At 46.2% G+C, this 17500-nt stretch overlaps 2 protein-coding genes across 6 annotated transcripts in view; both read right to left on the bottom strand.

Annotated features, from left to right (window-relative positions):
* Positions 1-10633, bottom strand: part of LOC102784045 (uncharacterized) — an 18355-nt gene extending 7722 nt beyond the window's left edge. The window contains exons 1-5 of the mRNA XM_087847659.1: positions 10574-10633; positions 6946-7024; positions 6657-6870; positions 5553-5827; positions 1-5115 (exon numbers count right to left, since the gene is read on the bottom strand). The exon at positions 1-5115 is cut by the window's left edge and continues 149 nt beyond it. Coding sequence (XP_087703785.1) covers positions 1-5115; positions 5553-5827; positions 6657-6870; positions 6946-7014 — 5673 coding nt within the window. The 5' untranslated portion in view covers positions 7015-7024; positions 10574-10633. The remainder of the gene's footprint in view (positions 5116-5552; positions 5828-6656; positions 6871-6945; positions 7025-10573) is intronic.
* A 5712-nt stretch (positions 10634-16345) lies between these two features.
* Positions 16346-17500, bottom strand: part of LOC102781732 (arf-GAP with Rho-GAP domain, ANK repeat and PH domain-containing protein 1) — a 24953-nt gene continuing 23798 nt past the window's right edge. For all 5 annotated transcript variants that reach the window (XM_087847662.1, XM_087847661.1, XM_087847660.1 and 2 more), the window contains 2 exons: positions 16770-16911; positions 16346-16679 (listed from right to left, as the gene is read on the bottom strand). In XM_087847662.1, the coding sequence (XP_087703788.1) occupies positions 16638-16679; positions 16770-16911 (184 nt within the window). In that variant the 3' untranslated portion in view covers positions 16346-16637. The remainder of the gene's footprint in view (positions 16680-16769; positions 16912-17500) is intronic.

The following is a 17500-nucleotide window of genomic DNA, read 5'->3' on the forward strand; positions in this document are numbered from 1 at the left end:
GGTGAGGACGTGGATGTCCAAAGCTGTAGCAGGGCGGCTAACATCAGAAATCTCCTCAATGTAGCACACCAAGTCTTTCTTGTCCGACTCTGACAGGGACTCACGTGGACGCTGGACGACCTTCTTCATGTTGTACTTATACTCCTGGCTTTTAAAGAAACTTTGGGTGTCAGCCCTGCCAAGTATGTTGCCAACAGCATCACCAACAGCATGGTTTATTTTACTTATGCACATTCTGCTCATGATGGAGGTCATATGCCTGGAACAGGCCTCAACATAAGAGTTTGAAACACTTTCTGCAATCATGCTGATGAGTTTATCTTTAAAGCGTGTTACATCTAATAAACTGTGCCTTTCATCCTGGTTGTTCCTTTCTTGAGGTAGTTTCTCCATCCTTTGCAGGAGCTTAGGAACAAAGGTGTTGTTGATGACTTTCTCTGTTGGTACTGAATTCCATATTTGTACAAAGGCTGTGGCATATTTAGCTGCTTCCAAACCCATTAGAATATTTTCTATTCGATCGGACCCTTTTTTGCTCTTTATGTGTTGTGTTACAGCACCACAGACCGCTGAAAGGCCATCAAGGGCCTTAAGAGCCATGGTACAATTCATCATCAGGTCAGGAATCACTTTTCTTGTTATCACATCCACTGACTGAAGCATTTCTTCCTCACACTCTTTGTGAAGTCTGAATTCACTGGACCCATTCTCCAGGATATTCTTTGGTATTCCTGAGCAAATGAAGCGTGTGAGAACTTCATCCAGGTTATGGTTGGCTTTTATGAGTGAAAGCACCTTTTCCTCAAAGACTTTCCTCAGAACGTTTTGGAAAAAAGCATTAATTGCCTTCTCAGCAGTATAATTCAGAGCACTGATGCATCCTTGCTTCCCCAGTTCCTGAACTGCATACTTCCCTGCCTTCAGAAAACACTGTTTCACTGTGTAGGCACTAGTCTTTGCTCCTGCGATCAGACCTTTTGTGCCACTACGCACTGCACTTGCAGCTTTCTTTAGTCGGCTGAATCCACCAGAGATCAGAGACAACCCGATGCTGATGGCCTTGGAGATTGCCCATTCAGCCCAGTCAAAGCCTCCTTGTATCATTCCTTTGATCCCTTGAATCATGTCAGATACTCCCTCACAGATCAGTCCAAGTCCAAACTGACTGGCACCACCACATGACAGAGCACAAACAAGAACACCTGCTGCGACTTGAAGGGCGCCGAGAACAAAACAAGCAAGGGCGTCATAGCAGAACTCGGGCTTCTTTTTAACCTCAAAGACTGTGCTGAGGCCATTCTCATAGAGCATCATCAGCTCATTGGTGGTGATTAAATCTTTATCTTTGGAAAGATGGTACACACTGGAATCCTCTACTTCTGCATCACCTTTGCTGCCATCGAGCTGTGTCAGAGTTGTCAGGGCACTTTCGATGCATCTTTTCCAAGATTTGAAGATAGTCATCCTGGCTTGCATTTGGATCTGGAGGTTGCTGTTTGTGTGGTGTGGAACAAAGCCACTCGTCACTGAAAAATTACAAAACATCATCGTATTTGTTGATTCTGAGAGATAGACATCCACGGCAGACTGTGCTTCCTCCAATAATTCCTTTGCCTCAGCTATGTAGTCTCCTTTTCTGAGGTTGAGTGTGATGTAAGCTTGATTATAAAGCGCCACAGCACTGTAGAAATGATCGCACTCTGCAGCTCTCTGCCAGTAAGTCTTTGCTCCAAAGTCACATTTGGTTTTGTTCATGCAGTGCAGGTCAGTTCTGCTTGCTGCCTGTTTGATGTAATCATAGAAATTATAGCTGGTCCCCTGCAGGAGGAAGTCACCAGTCTTCTTCAAGTGTTCGGTGAGGTCTTCTCTCAGCTGGCTGATATCGTCATGTCTGCTGATGTGCTCTTCATGAAGGATGAGCCACAAAGCCCACGATTCTTTCAAAGCATTCAGTGCCGTCTGATAGTCGAACTTGTTCTGATGGATCTTAAAATATTCAGGAACATCCTTCAGCTTCATCTTGGACAGGTCACTCCTTTCTTCTACCGTGTAAATCTTCTCAAAGTTACAGAGAAACTGACAGAAACTGGAGAACAGAGTTTCCTTCATGTCAATTTCACAGAGTTCATTTTTCTCCATGCTGTCTAAATGTCTGAGCTCATACTCCTCTCTGAGCTGTCTCATGGTTTCGATGGTTTGGCCTTGGTAGGCTGGTGCGAGATGGCCCTGGTTGAGAACCATCTGGACCATCCCTGGGTTTCCTTTTCGGGCGGTGCGTCCAAAGACCTGTCGCTCCACACGGTGGCTTCTAGGAAAGTATGTGAGGAGCACAAAGAGACCTCCACTCTCGTTTACGTCCTGCTGAACGTGTATGTCTGTCCCTCGGCCACCGAGGTTTGTAGCAATGATAATGTTTCCCCGGCTAAAGTTCTGCTTCTCGATGTTGTGCTTCTCACTGATTGTGTACATGGTGATCTCATTGGCTTGCCTTTCTGGAACATGCATGTTTGTCTTCAGCTCATCTGCAGTTTTAACATCTTCACAAATGATAAGAACAACTTGGCCTCTGTCTGCAGCTCTCTGTGCAGTTTCACAGATCACCTGGATCCACTGCGTGTTGCCTCCACTCACCTGAACTGCTGGCAACTCAACAAGCTTCTTACAGCGGTGAGCTGGAATGACATAGCTTGCTGTTTGGTAATGCCGTTCTAGAAATGCTTTCTCAGCTTGCCCCCCTAATGTCCCAGAAACACCAAAAATGCCTTTTCCATTGAGGTACCTTTTAAAGAAATGGACATTCGACATGTAATTTGTTACATTGGACAGCTGTGAAATGGCCAGCTGGTGCTTCATCTCCAGAAACTGTTGTAGGCCGTCACCCCATCGCTTGTTTTTCTCCAACACCCCACTGGCCTCAAAGTCCACAGGAATGATGGCATCATACTGATGACTGTCAGCATCACTGAAACCACCTGCGGCAGCTTCAGGTGCTTTCTCGATCATGTACTCTCTTCCCTGAGTCATTCTGATGGCTTTTAAGGCGTTCTCGGCAAAAACTGGTAACTGATTCTCAATGTATGTTTTCAAAAAAGAGGGGATCACAATAAATCCCTTACACTCATCCAATGACTTCACTGAACACTCATCAGAATATTTAATTGTTGATTTTAATTTGTCCACAGCTCCTTGGAGGAGGGACTCCTCGGACATGATTTCACAGGTACAGCCGTTCTCCAGGAGAAGCAGGCTGACGTCAGGGTCTCCATGAGAGCTGTCCTTCCTGTAAAGTTTGGCTTTGTTGTTCATTAGTGAGTAACAATCTACAGATACACCGTTTTCTATTTTTGTCTGAACTTGTCTCAGCAGCTCACACTGTTCTTCTGGTCCAATGTTGGCCATGATTTTCTCAGTAGCTTTCCACCTGGCATCCTTAAAGCTGTCAGTCTCTGCTTGTGTCTGACCATCTGCTTTATCTAATTCATCCACATCCTCCTGTGAATAAAACCCCAGCTGGGCACCAAGAATAAGTATGTCAGCAGCTGAAACATCTTCTGATTCTGAGCCAACCACTGCTTGCATTACAGCCTTGTGGAAGTGCTGGATCCTGGTTCCCCACCTGATCTCCCCCGTTTCAAACATTTCTATTGGCTTGCAGGATGACATCATGGCCCAGATGCTTGCCAGGACTTGCTCCATGTGCCTTAGGCTGCCGGCTTGGTGTGATAGGAACGTGACCTGGACACCACTGTCCAGCGTCATGTAGTCCACCTCATCTACTACCACACACTCAAACCTCCTCAGACCTCGGGTAGTCTTCTTCTCAAACTCTTGCCTCAGTGTATCTGCTGCAAATGTCCCAACAGTGCCATAAACGACCTGCTGGCTGTATGCATCCTCAAGCAGCTTGTCATGATCTTTAAAGGAGCAGCTATCGATTTGTGTTGGAGGGACCGTGGATGATGTAATACCAAACACATCGTATAATTTGCTCCACTTATCCTGATCACGACTTGCTAACAAAGGAGAGCTTGTCACAATGTCCACCTGTATGCCTCGGGTGGCCTGTATTGTAGCAAACATGGCTAAAATACAAGTTTTGCCCTCTCCAGTGCTGATTTCCAGCAGACAACCTTTCTTATCCCCAGACTGTGGCAGCAGGAGCAGCAGCAGTGATGCCAGCTGACTGGGTCTCGGGAAGTAGCCCTGAACATGTTCGCCGCTTTGAGTGGTAAAGGCGGTGCATTCCTTTACAGCTCTGGATACGATGATCAGGACTTTCTTCAGAGCATCAGTCTGAGGATTGTTAAAATCGAGAGCAGTTATTATCTTTTTACAATCTTCAATCATCTCCCTGTTGATGGGCACACTTCCATATTTGGGTAGCTCTTCTTCAATATATGTCAGGACTTCTCGCAGGAGCGACAGGACACACTCTGGAACGTTTTTGTTTTCCATTTCAGCCAAAAGTGTGCAAGCATCTTTGTCTCGCTCAGCTTTGTCCACACAATGTTGGATGTACTCTGCAGGATCGTCTTCCTTCAGGGCAGCGAGAGCGTCGTCACAGCTCAGCCCGTACGTGCACGCTTTGTGGAGGATTTTTGTGACTGTTTCCTGATCCATGCTTAAGGTCTTTCCGAGGAAAAGCTTGATGTCTTTTGGTGCCCAGAGGTTGTTGAAGACTATTTGACTGACGATGTCCTTACCTGATCGGGGCAGCTTTGAGGACAGATCCAGGACATTTGCTAACACCTGTTGGGCCAGTGTTGGGTTGTCAGCATGTAGCTGTTCCTGCAAACTGAGGAGGAACTCTGTCTTCTTGTCTTCTCCATTTTGGAGGAGATCTTCAAAATCAGGGTCACCCTCTAAGGTCACCTTCAGCACTGCCTCCAGGATGTTGAACCGCTCAGTCAGAGACAGCAGCACGTATCCAGTAGTCTGATCCAAAGCCCACAGTAACGAAGTGGGGACGAAGTGGGGGTGCTCGTTAAAATATTGTAATGTCAGCTTATTTTGGAGAGTCTTCATCCTGTCTTCCAGCTGGATCTGTAAATGTTCCTCCTCTCTGATGTCATACTTTGACAGAAGTTTTTCAAACTTCTCATTAACATCAGCGACCTGTATTAAAGAGGAAGACACGAGCGTAACAGTATCAGCAGCAGAAAGCAGGGTCAGGTGATGTAATCCTCACCTGACCATGAATTATTATGAATGTTTTGGGCAGTAAGGACAACAAACATCTGTTCACAACTGTGATGGATGCTCTGCTATGAGGACCTTCAGGAGTAGCAATCGATCTTTTAATTTGCCTGGTTAAAAGGAGACCTATGTAACAAAATATTATGCTAATTATTCATGTTATACTAATATAATATTATACTGATCTGAACTGTTTACAGTTCAACAAAGAGAAATTTGTCATCTTCCAAAGTATAGGGTTGGGACATAGTCAGGGTTATGATGACTTAAGTGTTAGACATTTAAAAGGACCCAGAGCCTCTGTGCTATCCTTTCCCAGACGCTCGTAGCTGTTATTGCCGAAGGCCGGACCCTACCTCATCTCTCTCTATGTGATGTGCTTCATCTTCCAAGAGCTGGTGTAGAACCTGAGAGCGCTGCTGACGGTGCTCCCAGGTTCTGAGGTTTTCCTCCTCCTGAAGCCTGTCGTGTGCTTCAGAGAGCTTTTTTCTTAATGTTTCATTCTCCATCTGCTCTTGGATCTTCCTCTGTCGCTCAAGCTCTGCCTGACGCCTTTTCTCTTCTTCTTCTTTCCTGCGTCGTTCCTCTTGTTGCCGTTTCTCACGTTCTCGTTTCTCTTCATCAAGTCTGCCTGTAGAGAAATTAAATTTGTTTTTAATTAAAAGCTTCTGACATGAAACCCTGTTACACTGCAAAGAGCTTGGTGTTGGCTCTCACTGGAATACTGTGTCACTTCCTGTTCCTGGTTTGTGCAGCGACATCTGTGTGGCCCAGTTCATTTCAAACTCTTACTTAGCAACTTGTTTCATCCTGTAACCTACGTATGATTTATCAGGGCACACTTCCTCTTCAATCAGCTGCAAATTTTACTCCGTGTTCACTTATTGTGTCATTAGCAGCGTGGCCTGTGTTTCTGTGCTTCCTTCACTTTCCTGCTCAGTGTCAAGTGTTTAGTTATTGCGTGGCCTATTTTGGGGATAATAGTACTTATAAATAATAATAAATATAAAATATAAATTAGTAATAAATATAGCTTGTTCATAGGTTTGGAGGACAAACCCCTGAAAGTAAGCGTAACACTGGCCAGGAGTCTGTAGCAGGTGTGGGCCAGCGTAGCTTAGCCCTGATTAGCTGTCCCACACCAGGTCCTCCTGAGGGAAATCAGGCGGGTTTGTGACTGAAGAGGAAATGTAGCAGCAAACTGTTTCTCCAGGCTAAATGATGATCTTCTAAATTTGTGAGACGCCATTTGCTCTCCAGCTTACGAGTCGTCTGCTTTAAGGTAAGTTGTTGAGAATTATACCACGGAGTCAAATACTTCTGATTTGAGGCTCTGTTGTTCACAGCAGCTACAGCATCCAGAGTGACGTAGTCAGTCACTCTGGGTTTTTGTTAACTTTCCGATTTCTTTCCGATGTGTGAAGTCTTATTAAGCAGTAACACCACCGACTGATACTTACCAAAGTTAGGACAGCGGTCGACAACACTACCTAACATGTTGTGGACCAGTTCAAATTCTTTGTGGTCTTTGCTCTCTCTTATGGTGTACGAAGCGCCACCACCTGCACCAGTGAGGTCACTTTCTGAGTGATCTCCGTATCTAAAGTAAAGCCCCCAAAATGGTAGTGCATGCAGGTACTCTCCTGTGCTGTTGCCACACACTGTACGCACACCCTGAAAGAGAGGGGAGGGGCCAGGATGAATGACCACAGACAAGGTGAAACGTATCATTTGGATTTGTAGACTTACCTCTCTCCCCTTGCTACAGTAGTGAAATGTGTAGCGGGTCTCATTATGTATCGTATAGAAGCTCCACATGGTTCAAACTCTATGAGACAAATGAAAGAGAAGGTCAGAGAAGTTTTACTAACATTGTGGAGATGACTGGGTGCTGAGAGAAAAGCTGTGACCACATGAATGTCTCTAATCAGGTTTGTGTCCAGAGTGTGGATGTTTGGAGCAACAGCACTGCCAGACTGACAGTTACTATCAGGGCTGTACTTTTACCCTCTAACAGAATACACGGCGTTCGTTCTGAATGCAGACACAGTTGTGTGACTGCAGTTGTGGGCCTTAAATGGATACCTTTAATATGCAGTGAGATTGTGTTGGTCATCCAGGTAAGTAAATCCCAAAATACTGTTCATCTGGACACGTGTGTGCGTATATGTATATACTTTTTTGTTCCATAACCATTTAAGAAATCATTTAAGAAACTGCAATGACTGTCTTACTGCATCCACCTCAGCAGCGATGGCATGCTGTGAGAGACAAAATTTGAAATGCAAATGACATGCAACATTTGAAAGACTACACGCCTTTGCAGCGGGATTCCCGACTGGGGCGTCTGTATCCAGTAAGGTCCCCACATACTAAGCAGGCCTACCGCAGAGACACACACACACACACACACACACACACACACACACTACGTTCCCCTGAGGAGTCTAGGCGGTGAGGGGGAAGTAACAAAAAGTGTCCGGGTCAGAAAAAGGAGACAAGAAGGCATAAGGGTTAAATTATAGAATTTTATTAAAGTAGCTCACTAGCTGTAACCACTCACATGGCACTCTAGCCCAGAGCTCACCTTTCCCTGGGACTAAATACTTTTAATTACTGACGACAGTCAGCTGTACAAAAGGGAAAGGTGGCACCTCAGGCAGAAGAGGTAGTGGGACACGCCCACACAGGCACCTTCAGGAGGAGGTCCTGCTAGGGCCGTAACACCCCCTCCCATAAATACAAACCTGTGGTTTGTCAAATTATTACGATAACCAAAACAAGTCCATAACCGTTTCATCACCAAATTGCAGGCTTTCCACCTACCAAACCCCATAGCAACGGTTAGGCATTTCGTGCGGAAGCTGCCAACCCCATCTCAGTGGGTTCACAACATTGACAGAGAGTGGCCCCAGACCCTCGAAACAGTGGGTCTGTGTCCCATGTGATCTCTCTCTCTCTCATATATATATATATATATATATATATATATATATATATATATATAAATAAATAAATAAAAACACCCAGCACGCCCCTGCGGGCGGTTTATCCTTCAAGCTCGGGTCCTCTACCAGAGGCCTGGGAGCTTGAGGGTCCTGCGCAGTATCTTAGCTGTTCCCAGGACTGCGCTCTTCTGGACAGAGATCTCCGATGTTATTCCCGGGATCTGCTGGAGCCACTCGCCTAGCTTGGGAGTCACCGCATCTAGTGCTCCGATTACCACGGGGACCACCGTCACCTTCACCCTCCACATCCTCTCGAGCTCTTCTCTGAGCCCTTGGTATTTCTCCAGCTTCTCGTGTTCCTTCTTCCTGATATTGCTGTCATTGGGAACCGCTACATCGATCACTATAGTTGTCTTCTTCTGTTTGTCTACCACCACTATGTCTGGTTGGTTAGCCACCACCATTTTGTCCGTCGGTATCTGGAAGTCCCACAGGATCTTAGCTCGGTCATTCTCCACCACCCTTGGGGGCGTCTCCCATTTTGACCTCGGGACTTCCAGGTTATACTCGGCACAGATGTTCCTGTACACTATGCCAGCCACTTGGTTATGGCGTTCCATGTATGCCTTGCCTGCTAGCATCTTGCACCCTGCTGTTATGTGCTGGATTGTCTCTGGGGCATCTTTACACAGCCTGCACCTGGGGTCTTGCCTGGTGTGATAGACCCCAGCCTCTATGGATCTTGTACTCAGAGCTTGTTCTTGTGCTGCCATGATTAGAGCCTCTGTGCTGTCTTTCAGTCCAGCTTCGTCCAGCCACTGGTAGGATTTCTGGATATCACCTCCTCTATCTGCCGGTGGTACATACCGTGCAGGGGCCTGTCCTTCCATGATGGTTCCTCGTCTCCCTCCTCTTTCTTGGGTTTCTGCTGCCTGAGGTATTCACTGAGCACGCTGTCAGTTGGGGCCATCTTCGTGATGTGTTCTTGGATGTTCGTTGTCTCATCCTGGACTGTGGTGCTGACACTCACCAGTCCCCGGCCCCCTTCCTTCCGCTTAGCGTACAGCCTCAGGGTGCTGGACTTGGGGTGAAACCCTCCATGCATGGTAAGGAGCTTTCTTGTCTTTATGTCAGTGGCTTCTATCTCCTCCTTTGGCCAGCCTATTACCCCAGCAGGGTACCTGATCACGGGCAGGGCGTACGTGTTGATGGCCCGGATCTTGTTCTTACCGTTCAACTGACTCCTCAGGACTTGCCTGACCCTCTGCAGGTACTTGGTGGTTGCAGCTTTCCTAGCGGCCTCTTCATGGTTCCCATTCGCCTGCGGGATCCCCAGGTACTTGTAACTGTCCTCTATGTCTGCAATGTTGCCTTCTGGTAGTTCAATCCCCTCAGTTCTGAATACCTTCCCTCTCTTTGTTACCATCCGACTACACTTCTCCAGCCTGAACGACATCCCGATGTCATTGCTGTATAGCCTGGTGGTGTGGATCAGTGAATCGATGTCTCGTTCACTCTTGGCATACAGCTTGATGTCATCCATGTACAGGAGGTGGCTGACAACTGCTCCGTTCCGTAGTCGGTATGAAGAATATATAGAGTATATATATATATATATATATATGAATGATCCTTCAGTTTTCCAAATCAAACAAAAACTGGGAGTCAGAAGCATCCAGATTGTTTCAGCTACAGTAAAATGATCAGTGTGGACGTGTCAGTTTCCTCAAGTCAGCCAACCAGCTAGCTTCCTGTTTATCTGTCAGAGTCCGCCCAGTAAACGTGTTCCCCTGGAGACCAACTATAAACATCTTATGTTCACGTCATCCACAGCTACTCAAACCAACCACCACAAAATAGCAACTTTAATTACCGTCCAGAAAACAGTGATTAATTTCATTCTGATTATTTATTGATTAAAAATATTTTGTGCTTTTTTACATCTTTTAATCGGTTTTTCTTTATTTAACAGAGTTTTCTGTATAGAAGAGGAACTATCTGACTTCCCGTCTGTGAGAGTCTCATTCTCAGATAGCGTGCAACAACTCTCTGCATTAAATACCAACAGCAACCTCAACTTCCTGTTTAACACATGGATGCAGCTACAGCTGTTCTTACCTGAGAGTTCAGCCTCAGGTCAGGACCGCTGACGAAACCTGAAGGTAGCGCTGCATAAGCAACTCTTAACTGATATAAAAATAAAACTTTAACGTGGCCCGCGATCAAAGATGACCGATCAGTAAAATATGAACGTTAATGGACTGAAATTTAAAGAGTACACATCAAAGCTGCAGCAGATATGACCATGTAGATGTTAGCATTCACAAGAAAGATAAAAATGATTTGAGTCATATTCCAAATTATTAGAAAAGCCAAAGTCAGTGACCTGCGCAGGAGACTAACAATCAATGTGATAAAGTTTCACTTACAGGAATCTCAACCCTGAGCTCAAAGACTTCAATCAGAGAGTCAAATCTTCTTCATGTGCTGAGTTCTTCTGCCGGTGCTCATGTACAGCAGAGGGCAAGGGGAGGGCCGGGGAGGGCCGGGGGAGGACAGGGGGAGGATAGGGGAGGGCCGGGGGAGGACAGGGGGAGGATAGGGGAGGGCCGGGGGAGGGCCTCCAGTCCGTTGTGTTAACTCACATCATTCCCACGTGATTTACAGGAAACTGAGGCTATGCTGGGCTCATGAGCTATGGATAAACTGTGGGGGAAATAAACGGCTCCACCCAGCTCTGTTATCAGCTCTGAGCACATGGTGATTAACCCTTATCTGAACATGAAACCTGCTCCTCAGACATGAGTCCTGCAGTTAAACTGTCTCTGACAGAAGACAGAGCAAGACTCGTCGGGGCTGGCGCTGCGGGCTGAAGGCATGTGATACAGCTGACGTTATGTAGCCTGCATACGTTAGTCAGACACGCTGCATACAGTTCACAGGGTCAACATCACTCAGATAACGCGGGCTTATATAAACTGTAATGGCCCTGGTTTACCTGACACAGCCCTCTGCCCAGCGTTCCTGCTCAGTCGTGGACCCTGAGTTTAAACAGCAGGCAGGAGGAGCACGCTCGCCACTGAGGAGGGGAGAAGGTCAGCAGCAGCTCCAGGTTCTTCTTCCTCAGGACACGGAAGAGGGGCAGCTGCTGGGCCTTCTTTACCAGGGTGATGGTGGTGTGGAAAATGCTGCTCTGGCTAAACTACTATTTGTGTTGACACATGGCAAATAAACATATATATAAGCTAATGTAAATACTATATCACTGTCATATAAATGTGATTATACCTTTAATTATTTCCAACTTTTCAGTCAGTTAAACATGTTAACCACCACCTCAGACAAACATCCCTTTAAAGAAATTGGTCAGAAATTTGTCCACATCTGACAAACATACAGTGGGTTGCATAAATATTCGGCCCCTTGAACTTTCCACATTTTGTCTCATTACAGCCACAAACATGAATCAGTTTTATTGGACTTCCAGGTGAAAGACCAACACAAAGTGGTGAACACGTGAGAAGTGGAACGAAAATCAGACATGATTCCAAACATGTTTTACAAATAAATAACTGCAAAGTGGGGTGTGCGTAATTATTCAGCCCCCTGAGTCAATACTTTGTAGAACCAGCTTTTGCTGCAGTTGCAGCTGCCAGTCTTTTAGGGTCTGTCTCTACCAGCTTTGCACATCTACAGACTGAAATCTTTGCCCATTCTTCTTTGAAACAGCTCCAGCTCAGTCAGATTAGATGGGCAGCGTTTGTGAACAGCAGTTTTCAGATCTTGCCACAGATTCTCGATTGGATTTAGATCTTGACTTTGACTGGGCCGTTCTAACACATGGATGTGTTTTGTTTTAAACCATCCCATTGTTGCCCTGGCTTTATGTTCAGGGTCGTGGAAGGTGAACCTCCGCCCCAGTCTCAAGTCTTTTGCAGACTCCAAGAGGTTTTCTTCCAAGACTGTCCTGTATTTGGCTCCATCCATCTTCCCATCAACTCTGACCAGCTTCCTGTCCCTGCTGAAGAGAAGCCCCCCCAGAGCATGATGCTGCCACCCCCATATCTGACAGTGGGGATGGTGTGTTCAGAGTGATGTGCAGTGTTAGTTTTCCACACAGAGCGTTTTGTATTTTGGTCTCATGTGACCAGAGCAGCTTCTTCCACATGTTTGCTGCGTCCCCCACATGTTTGCTGCGTCCCCCACATGTTTGCTGCGTCCCCCACATGTTTGCTGCGTCCCCCACATGTTTGCTGCGTCCCCCACATGGCTTGTGGCAAACTGCAAACGGGACTTCTTATAGTTTTCTGTTAACAATGGCTTTCTTCTTGCCACTCTTCCATAAAGGCCAACTTTGTGCAGTGCACGACTAATAGTTGTCCTATGGACAGATTCCCCCACCTGAGCTGTAGATCTCTGCAGCTCGTCCAGAGTCACCATGGGCCTCTTGGCTGCATTTCTGATCAGCGCTCTCCTTGTTCGGCCTGTGAGTTTAGGTGGACGTCCTTGTCTTGGTAGGTTTACAGTTTTACTCCTTCCATTTCTGAATGATGGCTTGAACAGTGCTCTGTGGATGTTCGAGGCTTGGGAAATCTTTGCGTAGCCTAAGCCTGCTTTAAATTTCTCAATAACTTTATCCCTGACCTGTCTGCTGTGTTCTTTGGACTTCATGGTGTTGTTGCTCCCAATATTCTCTTAGACAACCTCTGAGGCCGTCACAGAGCAGCTGTATTTGTACTGACATTAGATTACACACAGGTGCACTCTATTTAGTCATTAGCACTCATCAGGCAACGTCTATGTGCAACTGACTGCACTCAGACCAAAGGGGGCTGAATAATTACACACACCCCACTTTGGAGTTATTTATTTGTACAAAATGTTTGACTCATGTCTGATTTTCGTTCCACTTCTCACGTGTTCACCACTTTGTGTTGGTCTTTCACGTGGAAGTCCAATAAAACTGATTCATGTTTGTGGCTGTAATGTGACAAAATGTGGGAAAGTTCAAGGGGGCCGAATACTTTTGCAAGCCACTGTAGTTTGTCGGTTTAACAGTTTCTGCCTGTCACTGTTCCCCGTCTGTTTTCTTCCCTGGTTCTTCCTGACCTTGTACTTTCTCCTCACCTTCCCTCTTTGCACTGACAATCATACACAAATAGGTTGTGTTCAATTAAATGAAAAAATGACATTAATATGAAAAAACCTATTAAGGGCTGGGCCATATCATACCGTTCACGGGAACACCAGTATAATGTTGGTGCAACGATAAGAAAGTAAAATATGTTGATAGAATATGGGTAAAACGCCAGTGCCTTTGTTTTCATACACACAGAAAAAGCAGATCGTTGAATGAAACGATGAACCTGAACTGGTTTGTAAAGATGCTGCAGCTTCACTGGTGGAACTGGTTCAGCTTTCGTCCGTCAGATACACAACAGTGACAAATAAAGCTTTGACTGATTGATTGATTGATTGATTGAACAAAGCACTATTTTTGGTAGCGCATGCTAGCGGGCCAAATAACCTGGGCCTGCACGGCGTCAATGCATTAGCCGCATGCACGGAGCGAACCACGTTAACTCGCTAACGGAGATTTGCTGCATTAACGCTGTTATGGCGTTATATTATACATATTTATGCTGAGGATGTGTCAGCCAGTTTCCACTGGAAACGCCTTTTGGTTAAACTGTCAGCGAGGAATTTGCTCTGTTGAATTTTTATATAACTTTAATGCACATAAAACAGCTGCTTGTTTAAGTGAAAATACAGTGATTTTTTTTCACTAATAAAGTTGTGGAGTTGTAAAGTATTTTGTCTCACGTCAGTTATATCGTCAGGTATATCGTTATCACAAAGACAAATATTTTTGGCCCTGATTAAGATCACTAACAAAAAGTCCTCTCTCAGTGTACTTTCAACCAAAAGGCAAATAACCAAACCACACGAACATCTAATAAAAGATATAAACATTGAAACACTGATCCAACATTATCCTTCATTGATGGATCATTTTACACTTTTACCTGACGTGGCTCCTTTTTTTGAAAAAATGTCCTCATATCCATTATGAACCTGGCTGTCTCTCCACCCACACACACACACACACCAGGAGTTATAAGGTTAATGAGCATCCTGTTAGCTAGTTAGTACCTTGGCACATGCAAATATGACAAAATAAGCAGTTTCTCTCATTTCAAACAGGACAGTGGTAACAACAGCAGACAATTTAAAGTTTTAGATTTTAAACAGGCTGTATACATTTCACTGGGAGCAACAGGACGGCCAAATGTTGCCGAATTTACTACAGAGCAGGTTTTCAACACTGCAGGTTACCTGGTGTAATGTTCTCAGCTAAAGAGAAACATGGTCTGACTCCTACCTGTGTCAGGATCTGGAGACTCGACTGGAAAATTACATCAGGCACCTGAGTTCCTTGGTCTCCACCCCTGGGCGGAGCCATCATCCCTGCTGCAGTCCTGCACACCTGAGACTGATTCAGGGCATCAGGTTGAGGGTTTAAGGCCCCCTCAGACTCTCCTTCACCGCCAGTTCGTCAACGACCTCACGTTGGTATTGACTCTACGGCTTTTTACGCTCTTGCCACGGTTTCTTTGTTAACGTTGGTTTCATGCGCTTCAGATTCCCTGGACCTTCTATCTATCACCCTCAGCTCTCCGTGGATCATATTCAGGAAAGATACGAGGACCCTCACCTGCCTGCCCTCCAGCCTCACTCACCACCTTGGACTCAGCGGGACTCAGGTCTGCCAGCCTCTCCACTACTCCCCTGGACTATCGCTGCCTCTCCCTCAAAGCGAGCTTCACGCCGGTCACCAGTCAGCGCTATCAGTCAGTTCCACCTCTGCTTGGATACCCTGCACCTGCCGCCTTCTTAACCCTGTTCTCTTTTCTAACCCTAACCCGCTCTGTTCCCGTCGCAACCTGCCAGACCCCCGTTCACCCCCGCTGTCACACGGGTACATCGTTAGCGACACCCTGCCACATATTCACTTGTTGACTGAATAATAAACACTGCAAAACGTTGAGCCGTCTCTGTTGTGGTTATCTGCAATCGAGTCCGATCGAGCTATCGGCCCCTGGCCATCGTGACAACCTAACTGAAGAGTAACTGAAGGTTAAATGCAGCCAACATGTCCTGTTTCAAGCCACCATCGCTCTGGCAGAAAGGGCGCCAGAGCAGGGGACAGGCTAGCTGAAACAAACCATTTTTTTGGAGGGGGGGTATCTATACTTGTTAAAATGTGACGTCTCAGCCAGGTTTATTTTCAGTAGTGTGTCACACAAACAGCAAATGCTGTCAAAGTAAGAAATCTTTGGATTTGATTGTGGGTTAAAAACGCCGCTGCTGTCCATCCTCGCAGCGTCCAAGCATGCTTTTTTTTTTTTTTTTATTCCTACCCCGCCCTCCCTTTCAATGGCTCTGCACCCCCACTGGGGGGTCGCGCTCCCCACTTTGTGAACCACTGTGTTAGTGTACAGGATGTGCATGACCATGTAAACCCTACAGTGCTGCCTTACTGGAAGGGGGTAGAAATGCACTAAACACACAAAGTCGAGTTCCAGTTCACCCAGTTTCTGGCTTCATATTACACACTGACACTGTGACGGTGTGTTCACAGACTGCATGTCCTCGTTGCTTTCACTGTTTCCAGGTCACGCTGGTTTCTAACAAGCATCAAACATTAAACCCAGGCTGCACGTTTCACTGTGGTTAGACTGCGTGCCTCTCACCATCACAGCGTAGGGACCTGATCCAGGAGTTTCCTTCACAGCTGATCAGAGGTGGACCAATCAGGTCATGTTTACCCTGAGCTGATGCTCACATAGGATTCACTGCTAGGGATGGTCATGAAGCCTTTTCCATCCAGATGCACAAAGGTTCATTGTGTGACGCTTCGTGTGCACGCAACCCGCCTGCTGGTCAAAGCCTTCATGTCATTGTCACAGTGCACCTCTCTGCATGTAGCCATGAGTCATCACGCAGTTCTGGCTCTCTAACCCGCCGCCTGGTGACGCTGCAAGTTTCTTCCTGTTAAAGAGTGCTTGCTCATGGGCGGGGGTCTGTTTGTTGGGGGTTCTCTGTCATAATGTAAGGTCTTGAACGTGGTCAATTATTTAAATTCAATGAAGTCGATCTATTATTATGTTAATTACAAAATAAAACGAGTTTAATGCAGATTTTATTAAATGTTCAGATCCAGTTCATGAATTATTTGCAGGTTTAAAGATGAAAGAAAAATACTATCATAAAGTGAGTGCTCAGCTGCAGAGCCTCACATTAACATTTAACAACCACCGTAAAGAGCAGCCAGCAGGGGGAGCCAACAGTAATCATTCTCTCTGATAGCTGTAGTTCAACTGACAGGAAACAGGAAGTAGACAGTGATTGGTCAGTGATTTCAATAACAACAGTTTCCTCAACATCCCAAAAGATTCACAGTAAGCTAACAGAAACGGCTCCAGCTGATCTTCATCTGAAGGTCTGCTCCTGCCTCTGAGCCGAGTCTGGGGTCTGCACACAAACGTCACAAAGTCAGGCTTTCTCCGGGTTAGCTGGATCAAACTCATCGTAGAAACAGGAAACAGGAAGCAGCAAACTTACGAGGAAGAGCAGGGTGTGGTGGATGATGAACTCTCTAGTGAGGGTGATCAAGTCCTGGTTCATGGCCTGGAACAGGGACGGGACCAGGACCACAGCCAGGTTATGGGCCGACATCTTGTTCACCTGAGAGAACACCTGAACCCTGAGGGAGAGAGGGAGGAGCCAGTGAGCAGGTGATGTTCTGTGTGCTGGTTTCATTCACTGTTTATGATCAGACTAAATAAATCATATTAACAGGTTCCATCAGCGTTCAAACTCAGGTGACTCCAGCCCTCCTCCCTGCACGTCGGCGCCGTAGAGCTGGGCGATAGAACGAGAACGAAATAACTTTTTCTCCATAGAAAAGTTAAACTATTGCGACAGACCTCACCGCTCTGGTCCTCTTAACAAAAAAGAACAGCCAATCCAAATTAAGTAGTGCAGAGCCGAACCAATCACAGCCGCAGCGTCACGTCACGTGACTTGATACGTACAGCACAAGTGCCAAGCCGCACATCTGTATGTGTTTGGGAAGCAGCCAGCCGCCGTGCCGCCCGGGTAATGGAGGAAATGAGTGCGCCGACTAGAGAAAAACCAACCGAGCATGACCGAAGGTTACCGAAGAGAAAACAGATGATGGTTCCAACGCCGGAGAGATTGTTGAACAGAAGAGCCACAGAAGTTCTGTAGTGTGAAGGTATTTCTGCTATTTCAAGTCTGACAAAAACAGAGTAGCGCGCTGTAAATGTGCC

The sequence above is a fragment of the Neolamprologus brichardi genome, chromosome 10, assembly GCF_056152115.1.
Source record: "Neolamprologus brichardi isolate AB-2024 chromosome 10, ASM5615211v1, whole genome shotgun sequence".
Taxonomy (NCBI): Eukaryota; Metazoa; Chordata; class Actinopteri; order Cichliformes; family Cichlidae; genus Neolamprologus; species Neolamprologus brichardi.